This window comes from Carassius auratus, linkage group LG44F (assembly GCF_003368295.1).
Source record: "Carassius auratus strain Wakin linkage group LG44F, ASM336829v1, whole genome shotgun sequence".
Taxonomy (NCBI): Eukaryota; Metazoa; Chordata; class Actinopteri; order Cypriniformes; family Cyprinidae; genus Carassius; species Carassius auratus.
Window position 1 is genome coordinate 5,439,068 of NC_039298.1, and position 17,662 is coordinate 5,456,729.

The 17,662-nt window shown below is 35.1% G+C and overlaps 1 protein-coding gene across 9 annotated transcripts in view; it reads left to right on the top strand.

Annotated features, from left to right (window-relative positions):
• Nucleotides 1-11,993, top strand: part of LOC113068393 (rap1 GTPase-activating protein 1-like) — a 72,751-nt gene extending 60,758 nt beyond the window's left edge. For 2 of the 9 annotated variants that reach the window (XM_026241158.1, XM_026241163.1), the window contains 8 exons: nucleotides 4,627-4,736; nucleotides 5,060-5,155; nucleotides 5,587-5,706; nucleotides 6,976-7,111; nucleotides 7,190-7,301; nucleotides 7,407-7,501; nucleotides 8,927-8,974; nucleotides 9,997-11,993. In XM_026241158.1, coding sequence (XP_026096943.1) covers nucleotides 4,627-4,736; nucleotides 5,060-5,155; nucleotides 5,587-5,706; nucleotides 6,976-7,111; nucleotides 7,190-7,301; nucleotides 7,407-7,501; nucleotides 8,927-8,935 — 678 coding nt within the window. In that variant the 3' untranslated portion in view covers nucleotides 8,936-8,974; nucleotides 9,997-11,993. Of the gene's footprint in view, nucleotides 1-2,822; nucleotides 2,901-4,626; nucleotides 4,737-5,059; nucleotides 5,156-5,586; nucleotides 5,707-6,975; nucleotides 7,112-7,189; nucleotides 7,302-7,406; nucleotides 7,502-8,926; nucleotides 8,975-9,984 lie in introns of all 9 variants that reach the window. The other 7 variants (XM_026241162.1, XM_026241164.1, XM_026241157.1 and 4 more) reach the window with 6 other exon arrangements.
• The last annotated feature ends 5,669 nt before the right edge of the window (nucleotides 11,994-17,662 follow it).

The following is a 17,662-nucleotide window of genomic DNA, read 5'->3' on the forward strand; positions in this document are numbered from 1 at the left end:
AAATAATTAATGATTAATCAACCAACTTCGAGTTGATTAATAATTGCCCTCATGCACCAGTCCCTTTTTTTATCCTCATTTTTTTTATTCTCATTCCCATCGTGCCCTCTGTCTGTCAGCTCTGTAGCCACTAATCTTATTCACCGAGCATTTCTTAAAAGGGTCACTTGCACTGGTCTTGCTCATGTTTGCTGCTCTAGCAACAGTCAGTATTTCCTGAGTTAAAAGGGTCAATGACATGAAGTGCCTACCTATTCATTTATTCCAAATTCAGCATCCCTGTATAAGCATGTTTTAATTTCTGTTAAAATTATGTTTGATATAAAATTATATGTACTGTGAGATAGTTGAGTGCCATATATATATATATATATATATACACACACACAGTGGCATAATGATAATGAAAACTCAGAGCTGTTATACTGGCAAAAATAGGTTGCAAAAACTATTGCATAAAAGGGAACAGTTAAGTGTGTCCAACGTGTATTAGAGAAAAACATTTAATTCATGAGATTTTTAAATTCTCAAAATAAAATATTTTCACAGCCTTCTTTGTTCATATTTACCAATGGTTCCAGCATTTGTGATCATAACTGTGTATGTGTGTACAAAGATAAAATTAAATATTTAATTACATATAATTAAAATAAAAGAAATTAAATAGCAACTGCTTCACTACTTAATTCTTATAAAATTTTTCATACAGTATGTCTCTTAAAATATCAGATAAAATTAGTTCAGTTGTAAATATACATGTGGTGCAAATAAAATATATCTGATCAATTTTATTATTCATATATATATATATAGATAGATAGATAGATAGATAGATAGATAGATAGATAGATAGATAGATAGATAGATAGATAGATAGATAGATAGATAGATAGATCATTTGTAAAATGCCTTGAAAATATTTTTCTTTTATTTTGAAAATGCTCATGTTTTCAAATCCAATCGTGAATACAAAGAATACATGTTTTTAAACTATACAGTATATATTGTTTTAGTGTTTTACTTTTGTTTGTTGTGTACACTTTTACTGTATAAACATGTCATTGACCCAAAAGCATGTGATATGCATTAGAGCATTCCCCAGAGAAGGCAGTTACTCCTTTAACGATCACAGGAAGTGCGTGTGTGTTATGGTGGAGTTGAGGTGCTCTGAGGAGTGCATGACATAAAGTGGTCTGGAATGTGTTGCATGTTGTTCATGAGGGAATGAAATACTGTCAGATAGTCTATAAGGGGTCATGTGAGACATTACTTTGTTATTTTCCTTGCAGTGCCCCTCAGGAATGAATATTATCTGATTTTGAAATAGGATAAGGCGGCCTGTGGCAGTGTTATAGTATAAAGATGGTTGTGAATGTACTGACCTTACCACATCCCCCACAGGATCAGATGCACATCAGCACATAAGGACTTGCTGGGAGCATTACATATTTATGTGTGTGCATGTTGAATGGATTCTGCTGTACTAGTGTTTTAATATGCAGGTGTAATGTTGGTAAGTATAATGCTTGCACAGGTTAAGTGCAGCGGCACTGAGAGCCATGCTAAGTCCAGCCAGCGCCCCTTCTGAGCACAACTCGTATGAGTCTAGTGAATTTCCCCACAGGGACTTGCACTGGAACACACTTCAGAGTTACTGAGCCATGTCTCTGTCACAGTTAATGTTTCTGTTATTAATAGCACTATCATATGCCATTTCAGTCATATGGACTTTTTGACCTTCATACAGGTGATGCAATGGAAAATAAAAACCAGAATGTTAGCACAAATGATTTTTCAACTATTGAGATTTTAATCCCAAAGGTTACATGCGAAATAAAAGATTGTTCATAGTGATTCATCCCCCTCTGGTGATTAAGTCATAAGGGCCATCAACAGTAATGGGGGGCCCATTATGGTCCTCTGTGACAGTGGATCTCAACTGGTTTTGCTCCAGGACCCAGTGCACATCAACTGACAACCCAACCCAACACATACCAAAATGATTATTTATCAACAAGTAAATCACTTTAAAATCCACATTGAATAGGTCCAATAATACGGAATTCTTCGCATAAACTGAATACTAAAACTATTTTTTTTTTGTTATTATAAACATCCATGAAACACATTGAAATTGCAAAGTGTATAGGTCCAACAGTATGCAAAATGAATGACATAAAGTAAATAAAAACTTTAAAATCACCCTGAAACTTGCATAGACAGTAAAAATGAAAAGTTTAGTAAATTCTGTTTTTTTATTTATTTTTTTTAAATTGTATTTGTATTTTTGTACATTTTTACATAATTACAAATAAAAGCAATCCTTAAAGTCTAATTGAAACTGCAAAGTACTTAGGTCCAATTTTTTGCTAAATAACATGAGCTGGATAGTAAAATTTTAAGTTTTATACGCTTGTTTTTTTAGTTTAATATTTAAAATTGTATTTGATTTTATTTGATCATATATCATATGATATATGTGAACCTCTTTGTCTGACTAACCTGTTCCAGTAATGTTAACCTGACTAACTGTTATGCTGTGCACAAATGAAAACTGTCCAGTTGTCTCCAGTTGTGTGCTGTGTGCTCCTACTTCAGCTTTCTTGTCCTTCACAGGTCACCTCCTGAGGTTCCTCTGGCCCTTTTTTCTTTGTGTGGCTACTCTGTTGTGTTCATGACAGCTTTTTTCTTGCTGTTCATGCTTTGATGACTGTCTCTCCAGCAGATGTTTGTTGGCTACTTTGTTTATATAACACATAACCTGCTGCATGGACTCATGATTTCTCTCGTTCTCTCTCTCTTTCTCTGTGGGCTCTGTGCAGTCATTGCTTGTCCCAGGCAAAAGCCCAAGTAAATATGGACGTCGTGGCAGTGCCATAGGAATAGGAACCATAGAAGAGGTTCATGTATATCTCTCACTCCTCTCCCATATGCATCTTTTGTTCTCACCGCATGTTAACAGAATGATTGACACTAGTGTATATAATAATACACCCACTGAACAAACTATGCTTACCCCAGGGTTATTATACAGTAGTTAACTACAACTAAATCCATAGAATCTTTCATTACTTTCATTAAAAAAAAATTTTTTAATTGAAATAAAATATATTGAAAATTTCATTTGGTTTCAAATGTCAGTTAATTTAATTTTATATAGTAAAAATAACAGAAACTAAGTATAAAATAATAAAAATCTATATAGACATATTTAAAACAAAAACTGATTAAAAAAGGAAAAAAAACTATACATTTCACAGCAGTTTTTAATTGTTTTAATTAAATATGGCATTTTACCCTGACTACATCTACAAGTCTTCATCTAACACTATAATGACATCTTTTTAATTTTTTTATTTCAATTTATTTTTACATTGTATTTTTAATTTGTTGCTGTAATAAAATATGACTGATAACTGATAAATTGTCCATTAAAATTCTATACTATTTTACCTAAACAAAAAAAAGACTAAATATAAAACAATAAAACTAAAATCAATCATTTTAAAAGCTGAAGTGAATTTAAGCACCACAAAATTACAATGTACTATATAAAAATGGATATTCATTTTGAGATTCATTTAGCCAAGTATAACATTTAAAGTGTTAAATTGTTAACTAAAATTATTAGTATTTTATAAAGATGAACTTTAAGTGAGCTTAACAAGATGGTAAAGTTAATTTGTAAAAGCAGATATCCAATATCGACCAATAACTATAAAATATCTTTAATATTGGCCGATAACTGATATGAAACAAATATATTGTGCCTCCATCATTTTAACAGCCATTCAAGCAGATATTCATGTCATACTATCAGGTCTTACTAAACAGACCATTTCCTATTGTAAGCCACTTTGAAAGTTCAGCATTGTTAAGTCAGAAAATCATATTGCACATTTTTATATCTGTTGCCACTGTTCTTTAAAATGATCTGTGTACATCTATGTGTAGCAGCATTGTTGCAGTGTTCATGTTCATGGTGAAAAGTCAGATATTTCATCAATGCTCCCCTTTCAGCATCTCTTCCTGCATGTAATGCATCGCTCTGCTGTGTTTTTAATATCCAGTGTTACTTCTTGTTCCGTAGTATGTACTATTCGGTGTGTTTCTATACCCTTGTCTGATAACTGTACACTCTTTTTGAGCTAATAGCGTAGGAAACACAAAGGAAAAAGGCAACAGAGTCTTTCCGAAACCTTTGAAGCCATATTAGATAAAAGTCTTTTTGGAGGCCTTTCATTTGAAGTCATAAAGCAGTAGCTGTAAAATCCCAGCGTTCAGGCTTGAAGAGAACAAAGTGTCCCTAGCAAGAGCACAGCGCCCAGTGAAGCTCAGAAGATCCTGCTCCCATCTTTCATCTCTCAGATCAGGCCGAAACCCTCAAGCACACACTTCACATCCACCTTGCCAGTCAAGATACGAAACAGTGTCTTTTGTTCTCAAAAAGACTGGAGCACGCCACAGATAAAAGAAATAATAGATCACAATTGCAAGTGGTATAACATAAACCTGACCTATAGATGATGTATTATCCTTAAATTACTATGTTTCCTTTGAGACCACACGGTGAAGGTGTATCTGTATGAATCCTTGGCTCACTGTTCTTCTTGTTCTCTCTTACAGTCTTTGATCATTCCTGGAAAAAGCCCAACTAGGAAAAAGTCAGGACCCTTCAGCTCTCGACGTAGCAGTGCTATCGGCATTGAGAACATCCAGGAGGTCCAGGAGAAGAGGTAAGAAGATAAATGCAGCCTTAGAGAGCATAAGAATCTTTAAAAACGAAAAAAAAAAAATTCCAGCTGATGAACGCTAAAAACATTCAACACTCAAACATAATCTAACTTGCTTGTGCATTTAAAGCAGCAGATGGTATAATTGCAGAATAGTGCTTATAATAAACAGAACAATATTGTGTGTGGACACAAATATAGTTATCATTATAGTTATCTTTGTTATGGTTCTTGGTTTGAACAAGCCTTCATTGGCAGAACATACAGAAAGCATAATATTCCAACTGAACTCCCTCCTTTTGTGTGTGTTCATATGTTGGGTGAAGAATTGCTGCTCTGTTGTCAGAGGACAGGACAGTGCTCTGTCTTTCTCTACCCAGCGTCACTCTCAAGAATGGGAGGCTCGTCGTGGATCCTTCCAAGTATAACTGTCACCATAGAATGATACTTCTTTAACCATAGAGTAGCTGCTTACCTTACCTGGCCATAGAAATGCATCTGAAATGCTAAGAATTATGGCCTTTCGCACATTATTAGACTGGTCACACATGCAAAATCAACATGATCAACTGATTGGTGGTCTGCTGATTTTCAGCCAATCAATGTCTGTATTACTGATTTTGCATGAACTGGCCTTTGTCATATGTGCTGTAGTACTTACAGGCCCTTTGAATGATGTTGCTCTGAATTCATGTGTTTCAGTGTAGTGATGTGAATCAGCATGTACTGTTGTATATAATCTAACCTAGAGTCACCTCACCTTTGAGTGTAGGGTTGCAAACACAATGCTTATGCTGCCCTCTGATGGTGAGTGTGTGTGTGTGTGTGTGTGTGTGTGTGTGTGTGTCTGCAGCAGTAGAGAGTGCTCTCCCAGCACACAGAAGACGCCTGATAGTGGCCACGCCTCCCAGGAACCCAAATCTGAAAACTCCTCCAATCAGAGCTCTCCTGAGGTTCTCATCACTAAGAACAGGTAAAGTGAAAGCATTAACCTGAGTGATGATTGATTTCATTTGTTCACATATACCAGTGTGGATCAGACTATACATTTGCATTAAACCATATTTTTTAAATGGTTAATTTCAACTTCTTGTTATATGAAGATTTTTTTACCATGACTTTATTTATTTTATTTTTTCCTATATTTAATTTGTATTTTAATGTGTAGGTTTTATTTTTCTGTTTTTTTAGTTTACATCTTAATGAATTAATTAAGAATTATGTGAATGTGAAGAGATTTTATACGTAATGATTTATTTTTGAAACTCATTATTTTATTGAGAATATTACATTTAATAACATATGTTATAGGCATATATTGAAAATTGTTGTTCTGACCATTTCCACCACGACAAAAGAAATTGTCCCATATGTAAGGGAGGCCAGTGAGTAGTGCTGTGAGGGCAAACCTCACTCCCCGATCTCAAGAGATGCCCTCTTTAGCCATTTAGCCTCCTTGTTAGTGCGTCCGCCTCCCATGCCGGAGACCCGGGTTCGAGCCCCGCTCGGAGCGAGTGCGAGGAGCGTCACAGAGGACCCGGGTGAGAGGGGTGACATTGGTGCCGTGACCCGGATGGGAGTGAGGTTTAGGGGGTGCTAACTGAGTGTAACTGAGGCCAGTGGGTAGTGCTGTGCAAATAAACCTCACTCCCCGATCTCAAGAGACGCGCTAGTGGCTTTAGCCATTTAGCCTCCTTGTTAGTGCGTCCGCCTCCCATGCCGGTGAGAGGGGTTACACATAAGCTTTTTTTCAAATGTTAGTGTACTTGCTTATCAAGGAGACAAACATGTTAATGAAGAGCATCCTTGAGATAATGAATAAGGTAACATTTTATAGTGCGTTTTGTCCTGTTTTCTTTTTTTTCTCTCAAATATGCAAAACATGAAAAATATTTTGTAAAATATAATTACCACCAATTCCATAATTTTAGATGTGGTGGAAATGTTTGAGAAAAAAGGCTGAAAATATTTCCACTGTTGGACATTGTTAGTAGAAAAACTGAACTTGTGAAACACCCTATTAATGTTACAGTTTCCAAAGCATTTAACTTAATCCAAGAGAGTCATTTTGTTTTATTTTCTTCCCAAAATCTGTTTTTACTCACATTTGCTGCTTGATAGGATTTGCTACTGAACCCTTGCTGTGAGTTTTGGTGGATGCAAGTGATCTGACAACAAGAACTATAGAAGTTTCATGCTCGTTACGGCCGAAGGCATTAAGAAAATGTTTGTATATGTGTAGCTCAAGCATGTACTGCCGGGCTCCCTCCATTCCTGAGGCTCGTGACCTGTCCCGCTCCTCATCTAACGCCAGCAGCTTTGCTAGTGTAGTAGAGGAAAATGAAACAGAGGCCACAGAGGACTACGACACTGGCATGGTGAGAACAGCACACATATCATTAATGCATTACAGACTAGAATCATCTCAATCAACTTGTTGTATTTGTCCCGTTCAGGAGAGTCTGTCGTCAGCAGATACTCCTCATAAACGAGACTCGTTCACGTACACCACATGGCTGGAGGACAACATGAGCACTACCGGTACAACCAACCGGGGGAGCTCTCCTGGTGAGAGAAACAAACTGTACAAATAGATTCACTGAAAAATAAAACAGTGGTATATTTGTGTAGCTTATGTGTCTTTCTATTAACTACATGTTCTTATTTTTCCAGCTCTTGGCAGAACGGATGGTGGAAAGAACCAGGAGCAGAACCGTACAGACATCCGCATCAAACTTGAGCGACCGAATGACCACAAGTCCTCATCTGTGAGTCTCACTGATCTAGTCTATACATAGTGAAGGGCTTCAGTGTGAAGGTATAGCTACCATTAGAAGCCAATATCTTACTGACCCCAAACTTTTGACCAACCGTGTACCGTCGCACTGGACTATAAGTCGCATTTATTTAGAACCAAGAGAAAACATAATGTCAGTGTAGACTACAGGAGAACTGAGCAGCATAGAGCGCCCTCTCGTGGCTGTAGACAGTAATGTTTTCTATTGGTTCATTTCTCTTGGTTCATTTCTCTGGCTTCATGTCAAATTAATTTTGATAAATAAGTCGCACCTGACTATAAGTCGCAGGACCAGCCAAACTATGAAAAAAAGTGTGACTTTTTCAGTCTGGAAAATACGGTACATGTTATGCATACAGTTTGTACATAAAGGATGGCAGCTTCTTTAGTCAAGTACTGGGCGAGTGTGGATACTGTACTATGAAGTGTGTTAATTTTGTCAGTCATTTTTTATTTAGTCTTAGTCTTTAAATTAATCTTAATCTTAGTCAAATATGCACACCAGTTAGGTTAATAAAAGCTACTTAAATGTCTTAAAAAGCTACTTAAAAATCTGACTTAATCCTGGCTTAATCTAAGCCCTTGGTCTTCTTGCAGTAAGAGCAAACCAGCAGAATGGTTACTCATAGACATGGTTTATTTTACCTCATCTAGTGTACTGATTTATTATAGGCTATTTAATATATAAATTAATATCAAAGACTTAGATATGCACTCTCTCTGTGAAAACTGGTAAAAACAAACAAAAAATATTATAATAATTCCAAATTGCTATAATGTTTCTCTATAAAAACAACAGTGGTTGAATAAGGGCATTTATTCAGCAACCACAATTGCAAATAAAATAGTCAGGATCTCATGATGGAACACAGACTGCCTGCCTGAGTCTTTCATTTTAGTTGAACTTCTCACATGGACATCACTAAACTTCAGCTTACTTTGTTTGACAGTGTTTTCAGAGCATTGTCGGCACTTCTGCAATGATGAACGAGCACATGCACATGATTGCCAGATTGCAAAATTTAAGCAAAACAGCGGGTAGAAAATATATGCTTTTAACAGAGAATCTCTGATTTGTGGATTTGAACTCTTAATATCTGGCAGCCGTACAGATGGACACTCGCGAAGTAAAGACACGTACAGCAGTCCGCAATCAAATGTTTTGTCTCCTTTTTCTCAGTACATTTTAGTTGTGTATTTTATCGTCAATGACTTGGCATGTTGATATAGACAAAGTTGCCATTTATTGACCTATTGTAATCTCATCGTCATCACGTTTCAGTCATGAGAAAAAAGCTCATCGATAAACATGTTTTATCATAGATTTTATTACCAGTAATGAAATGAACAATACCGTGTCTGTTGTAACTCTTTTACTGTGTGTGCATCTGTGCAGAACTGCTAGCTCCTCCTTCTTGACTGCCTCGTGGACATCCATCAGCAGGTTAGATATACTATCATGACTCAATTAGTTATTATTATAATATTATGACAATCTTTTAAAGTTCTGCAAGTAAATGATAATTTTTTCGGTAACACTTTTGATTAGAGAACACATTTTTACTATTAACTAAGAGTTTTTCAACTGAAATCATGGGGGAAAAAATTAGTTATTGTTAATGTTTTTAAAATTTGCCAAAATTATGAATAATTGGTGCCATAAATAATTTTGGTAAATGCAACCTCTGTCTCAGTACCTGAACATTTCAAATGTATTTTTTTTTTTTGCTCTGCAGCCCATACTTTTTTTTTAAGTGGAAATAATAAAAATAAAAATAATCATATATATATATATATATATATATATATATATATATAAGATTTTTATTTTAAAGGAATTAATACTTTTTTTCAGCTATGATGCAGTAAACTGATCAAAAGTGATATTTAAGACATTTATAATGTTACAAAAGATTTCTATTTCAAATTAATACTGTTCTTGAATGTTCTGTCTATCAAAAAATGTAGCACTTTTTCCACAAAAATAATCAGCATTATTATTCAACAAAGATAATGATATTTTTTTTATGTTTTATATTTAAAGATATTCTTTGATGTTTCTTGAGCACCAAATCGACTTATTAGAAGCATTTCTGAAGGATCATGTGACACTGAAGACTGGAGAATTAAATAACTTTTTATATATATATATATATATATATATATATATATATATATATATATATATATATATATATATATATATATATATATATATATATATTCAAACTGTTATTTTAATTTGTAATAATATTTCACAATATTATTGTATTTTTGATCAAATAATGTAGCCTTGGTGAGCATAAATGAAATAATTAAATAAAAATGAATTATTTGATAATGTAATGTAGTTTATGCAGTGTACTGTATATGACAACTCTAATGTAGTTTGTTGTTCATGCTACTATAGTGTCAGTGACCTGATTATTGTCCCAAACCTTGTTAACCAAACAGTATTCCCATTAGAAACACCTTAGAGAGAAAACGAGATCTTGATGAAGAAGAGGACGACGACAACGGTTGGCTGCAGAAGTGACAACATGTACATGTCCCAGAACCCCAATCATGTGACCATATCTCCATCAGGACACTGAATACCTTCGCAGACTTGACCAGAAACAGGAAGGAGTTGGTTAAAGGCAGCCAGAGACTGTGCATTGGCCCTCCTTCCAACCTGTCCTTCACCCTCCTTGTGAGTACATCAGTAAATGAACGAGAACCTCCTCTGTAGCAGCGTCTACTGACAGGCCACTGTGCTGGTGAGTGGCTAAACTAGCAGGTTAATTGAGGTCCTAACACTGTGCTGAAATTCAATTCTGTGAAGTTTGTCTCCTAAAGAACATTTCATCTGCTTGCACGGCAAAAGCTTTTTCAGCTGTCCCAACTGGTGGACTCTGCAAAAAGGATAGCGCATGTTTCTGAAACCTAAAATGACAAATGGGACGTGGTATGACTTCACTGTACAGTACACATCAAATGTGCTATTTGGCACAGGGCTGTAGAGACCAAACCATTTGTCATATTCTGATACTGATGTTCTGTCATTAAGATTTCAGGAGTGAAAACCTTTAATCTGATATCTATTGCAGCATTGCAATACGTCCCTCAGGCACTATTTAAGAGTAACAGCACTCAAAAACTTTTCCTGCAAAGAAAAAAATCGCCAATATTAAAATGTTATACTATTTTGAACTTTTTAAATGCTACAAGTGTATTATAATGCACATGTTGATGGTTTATCTGTTTGCCACTCAAGCAGCTCATGATCAGGGCTGCAGGGTCTCGAGTTTTGTTTCTTATAGTGAATCTTTTTTTTTTTTTTTTCAAAAGACTTTTTTTTTCCAAACTGTATAAAAATCCCCAGTGGATATCCTTTTCCTTATGTTGACTCATTTGACTCCTCTTTGCTTTGTGTTTGAATGTACAGATGGTTTGATGTCTGAACTGTGTGCCAAGGTGACAGTCCTCTTTTAAAAACTCAGTCTAGACAGGAGTTTTGAGTTAAAACAAATGTGCTGTTGCTAATCTATAAACCAGTCATCAATGCCAAAAACCAGTCATTGTGATGTTTGCTCTTTGTTAACGCCAAAAAGCATTGAATGGAGCTTAAATACGGAGGAGTGGTTTGAGGATGCCTTACTGTAAGTATCAAAATATATGAAGGGAAAAGCTTAGCAGATTTTTTTGTTATCTATATATGATAAATGATTGGCCTTAGTGGCTTCAATTAAACTAGCCCTCATTGCTGATCCATGTTTGTTTTATACATTTCCCATAACTGATCCGTCCTCATGATAAACTCAGACCTCGGCTGCTGAAAATTCAGCTTTGCCTTATTAGCTTATTCGGAAAAAAAGAAAGAAAAAAACGTACAAAAAAAATTAATAATCTTGTGTGTCTGAAAGCAGTTTCATTATGCCTATGAAGTTTTAGACTGATTAGGCAGCTGCCGGCCACTGTGAGATGTTGAATTAAAAAAATTAATTATATATATATATATAAATTTGTTTTTCTGTTTAATACCGCACTAAAATGCTGTACATCATCACAAAAACTACAGGGGATTACTAACATACTAAATACAACCCCTAGAGTCATGGGATAAGTTACCAATAAAAATGTTGGAAATATGGCTTTAGTCAGCTTCTGTTTGCGCTGCGCAGGGTTTCTGTGCCCCCTTGTGGTGAGTCATGAATCAAGCACCATTCATTTGCAGTGTCCATGTACAGGACTGTAATTGCTGTTCCTGTGCAGAAGTCAGATTTGTCTGGGGAATAAAAGATGCAGCACAAAATCCTTGCTGATGACAGGGTATACATTTTTAGATGTTGTTATGCTTTCCTTTAAGCTGCTGCTTCTGTGACCTTTTCCTGTGCAATCATCATTGTAAATATTGCTTTTTTTTTGTACATACTGCCCAAGAAATCTGAAACAAATAAACTTGAGTGTGATATTTCATGGAACATATGTGTCTAGTTTCTGCTTTTGAAATTGAAATGGCTGAATGGGTTGAGATATAAATCAATGCTTGTGTATTACCATACCTAATGGATTTACAGGTATTGTAAATTAAATGGATTATTTAGGTATTGGGAATTAGGCTTGTGATCTTTGTGTGGTCTTCTGGCTCTACTGTATGTGGTTAATACAAAGCTTGAAATACTATGGGCGTGTTTTGTCAAATAACTTGCAAGTGCATTCTCCACACCAGCAGAGGGCAACATTTACATAATTCAAAACATCATTTCGGTAATTGAATTCTTTCAAATGCAGGTGCTGAAAACATAAAGTAATTAATAAAGCATGTTAAATAAAACAAGATTCCTTGATATAAAACATCATGTTTTACAGATTCTTCAGATAACAGGCAAATCAAAACACTGGATGTTAAATTAATTTGTTCATCAAGTCTAGACATAATACAAAAACATATTGACATTTCTCAAAAGCACCTTTGACGCTCAATAAAATATTGTCATACAGAGATTATGACATTTTTTGTTATTTGTTCATTTGTCTTGTTATTGTTAAAACGAAAATGATTAACATTATTTCTATGGTAGCTGAAATAAAATATAAATATTAGATCAAAAATTTAATCGTAAAAAAAAAAACATTAAAAATGAACATTAGAGAACATTAGTGTTATTGGCTACCAAGCCTAATAGTAATAATAATAATAAAAAAAGCTATGCTGTCAAAATAATACTAAAATAGCATCATACAGGATTCTCTTAGATATACAGTATTTACTGTCTAATGAATGAATACTTGTTCCAATATGTCCACTGTGTGTGCACAAGGTCAGAGGTGGAATGATGATGTGGTCAGACACAGCTGGTAAGGTGTGAGGGTGGCCATGAATCTCTCTTCCAGCTCTTGTAATGCAGTGCTGTTCTCTCAACCCCCCCAGCTGTGAAAAGTTCCCAGAGTCAGAACACAGACGTGTCAACACGGCTCTGCTGACTAGAGCTGATGACAGTTTAGAAAGAGAACAGTGGAATAAAAGCAGCATGATTGTGCACTTATTTACCCTTTTGCACTGGCACTGTATTATGCTGATTCCTTTAACTTTGTAAAAGTAGATTCAGCAGAATGGTTTCTGTTTATAATATTCCTACCAGTGAACAGCAGGAACTGGTGCAAATCACATGATCACATATCACATGATATATTATTTGAGTTCGGTACATTCCTGGAATAACATAACTCTCATACTGTCACAGAAAGGCCAGACTGCCCATCTTCCAAACCTGTTGACCCTGTTATAATGTGATCTCCTGGTACGTGTAAAACTAACAACCCAGGCTGTTTCTCTCTCTAGGTTTGACCCTGACTTAAAGGAATATTGTGGGTTCAGCAAGAGTTATGCTCAGTCAACAACATTTGTGGCATAATATTGATTACCACAAAAATATATTTATTTCAACTTGTTTTTGAGGTTAAAGTGAGGCACAGTACAATGGTAAAATCTTGAAAATACATTTTCAAGCTTCATATTTCTGCTTTTAACTTATTCTTCCTTGAAAACAAGAACAGGTTAAAACAAAAAAAATGTTTTGAAGTTATCAGCATTAGGCTACAAATGGTGTCGACTAAGCTTAACTTGCATTGAAACTGAAATATTCCTTTAATATTCCTTTATTCCACTTCTTTTAGTTTGCCAATGAAAACAGATTCACTCCTGTTTTGTTCACAAGAGTATGGATATCACACAGATGGCAAGCAAAAAAAGGGAGAGCTGTTACATACGTTTGTGCTGGCATGTGTGTTTAGGCAGAGAACTGAAGGTTTGAGTCCATGTGTTTGGAGTGTAAATGTTCAGGATGGAGCCAATCATTTCACACTTTGTCCCATAATATAATGAATAATTCACACTGCTTTCATCAGCCCCCATTTAATGGCTCGTTTGTCCCCTCACACCCATGAAATCCTTTCTCACACACTCTTCAACACCTCGCAGAGTCTGGAGGACTATCAAGGCTAATTAAGTGGCTTTTTACATCCTTTAAAATGTTTAGTTTTCATCACAATATCATTTTGCTTCTCACTTTACCATTAGAGCGTTTAAGCAGACACAGAGGTCCTCTATTTAAACCAACTGATCTCTTCAGTTTTACTTCATTTATACATGCTGTCCAAAAGTCTGAGATGACTAATTATGATTTGCATTCACTGATAATATACAGAGAGAGAGAGAATTATTTGTGTGTGTGTGTGTGTGTGTGTGTGTGTGTGTGTGTGTGTGTGTGTGTGTGTGTGTGTGTGTGTGAAGAAGAATGTTTCCATGTGGTCTGTGCAGTAGTAAAGCTTGAGCTGGACACGTAACTGAGTGCACGGACATGGAAAGACATTCCAGGAACCACATGGACAAAATAACATGTAACTTTACACAGCTGATGGAAGGGTATATTCTAGCAGTCAAAATATACATAAAAATAACTTGTAGCCAACCAGAGACAGAATGTGATGATGTGGGCAGAGTTTGCAGTTACAAATAGACCAGTCTGATAAAATGATGTACTTGAAATGCCAAGACACAGACATTTCCTGAATGTCTAAATACAGTGGGACGGACAGGATGGTCTTACAAGAATATGACGTAGAGGACCATATTGGAAGTTCCAAAGACAGTAAGTGCCAGGCGGTCAAGGCTTAGCTGGTTAGCATTGCCCTGTAAAGTCTCTAATGATCAACATGGTTGCATTTATTTTTACAGTTAAATCAGTAGGATTGTGAATTTTACAGTTCAGGACCATTTGTAATGCAATTTTAAATAGAATGTATTCCTGTCATGGCAAAGCTGAATTTTCAGCATCAATACTCCAGTCTTCAGTGTCACATGATCCTTCAGAAGTCATTCTAATAAGCCGATTGTCTGCTGAAGAAACATTTTTATAATTATCAGTGTTGAAAACAGTTAAAGGTTTTCAGATTAAAAAAAAAAAAAACAGGATTCTGTTATAAATAGAAAGTTTAAAAAAAAATGTAAGTGTCTTTTTATGACTTTTGGTAAATTCAATGCATTTAAATGCATTTAAAACAAAACAAAAAACAAAGTCTTACTGACAGTAAATCTTTCAATTATTGTGTACAAAGAAATACTGTTGTAATTATTATTAATTTATGTACATATAATTATTTATTTTTAACTATTTTAACTTTAATTATTTTTCTTTATTATTTAATTATTATTTTTTTATTAATTTATTATATTTTTGGCAATTATGCAGGGGAAAGCATGTTTCAATATTGATGGTTTTTCATAAGTAAATGTATACTCTGACAATAATATTTATTAATTATTTAATTAGTGATGTCACAAACACAGGAAGAAGCTTGTTGTAGCCCCTACAGCCTTTTAAAAGGCATAAATGGCTGCCCACTGCTTTGGGTGTGTGTTCATGGTGTGTGTTCACTGCTGTGTTTGCGCACTTTGGATGGGTTAAAAGCAGAGCACGAATTCTGAGTATGGGTCCCCATACTTGGCTGTATGTCACTCACTCGCAGAGGCAATATTGTAGTCTATTAGGCAATTGTGTGTATGTGTGTGTTTGTGAGTATTCCTTAAACAGCGATTTCTATAAAAGAAAATATCGTCCCTTGCAAAGAACTTTGTGCATCGTAACTTTGCAGACATTGTTTATGCTCTAACAGCAATCTTACACACAGTTTTAAAAAAGTGAAATCATAATCAACCACCCCTTTAACATCAAACAGCTTTGAATAAGTACTGAAGAGCCCACCCACACTGTCTCATCAGAGTTTACAGATTACACGGCCTCCACTGACTTATTCAAACCAGTGTGTTGTTAACCTTCACGTTCACCTCTCTCACAAAGCACTTTTCATAACATCTGGCTTAGATTTTCTCTTTATTTCTTCCATTTTGGGCAACATTCAGCAATGTCCACCTCACTTTAACTCAGGTGTAGGCTTCCTTATTTGACACATGCTCGAATTAGAGAACGTCTAGACGGCATCCATACTGTTTGCATGACAGGCAGGAAAAGCTTGGCATTTACGGAAGGGAGCGCGCATGACGCCATCAGGGAGAGCTGTTGTGGTTTGTGTGCCACTAACGGCACAGGGAGTGTCTGGAGGTTTAGACAAGACTGTCCACTCTAAACCCCCAACAAAAGAAATGCTTAACTGCCCCCTTCTTGCAGGTCAAGAGTTCCTCTGTCCCAGAATCTCACCCATCTTGTATTTGTCTCTGTGCATGAATATCAGGTTGGCGGCTGTGAAATTTGAAAACCATTCCCTTGAACATTCCAGACTAAATTCAGCATCTAAGTCTCAACCTCCGACTGGAAAATACATCACATTTGTACAGCGGCTGAGGTGACTTTGAAGTAAATGAACCCTCCATTACAGAGGACGGGGTGAAACGCACATCTCGCTAAACCTCCACACAGTGTGTGTTATAAAACGTCACACAAAGATTTAATACTGTCGATTTCAACCGTGAGCTTCACAAAATTAAAATATATTTGGTAACACTTCACAATAAAATGAAATCTGTTAACTTGTTCCAAACTTGTATGAGTTTCTTTCGTCTGCTGAACACAAAAGAAGATATTCGCTGGTAACACATCTTTGGTTATCAAACAGTATTTATTAACATTTATTACTCTAGATTAATGTTCATTTCTACATTTCAAGAAAAATGTATGTTATTATGAATAAACAAAAATTGAACAATAGTGTAACAAATTTAACATTATCCTATTTATATATCATATAATATAGAAGTGTTTGTCTAGACTTGGCAACTTTGGAAAACAGATTCAAAAAAAGAATGAACAAAAACAACATGTTAAGTATATTATGCAATGTGTATTTCTATTTGTCTGAATTAAGAGAGGAATGCATTGCTATTCCAGAGAATTAATAATAGACATGAGATCAGCATACAAAAGTGTTTGTCCATTCAGATCAGAGGTAATTCACTGCATACACTTCAAGTCTCACAGTACTTATTTAACTGTTTTAATTCTAATAATATTTCATATATTTTTGCTTTGTTGCATTTTTGGTCACTACATAATTATTATTATTTATTATTATTTATTGTGTTATTTGTATTATTATTATTATTATTTTAGGACAGTCAGTTTGGAAAATGGATGGAGAGTGATATGAATGTTACATTATATACATAACATATTAAAAACCAGATGTTTAACATTAACATCTAAATGTTAGCTTTGTTTAACATTTTTGGTCATAATTCCACTTTCATTTCTCAGCTTTTTAAAAATGTTATGCTTTTACTGCTAATTTAAGAAGTGGAAACAATTTGCTAATTATAATGAGAATGAGTAGACGTTTAACTGGTGGTTAAAGTAGTGTATATACTTAAATTATTTATCACCTCTATACCTTTAGTTAGTCTATAGTATAAACAGTAAAACTTTATTTGACCTTCATGCTTAAACTTTTTTGCGCAATTGCTTGTTTAAATACTCACGGCCCTCAACAATCATCAGAGTTCATGAATGGAAAGCAGCGAAAAACATGAAAGCAGACATTCAAAGGAAATATCTGTGGTCTTCCCTTGAAAACAGCAGTGAGTGAGTGAGTGAACTCTTTCTGAACGCTCCAACTATTAGATCATGAGAACCTGCAG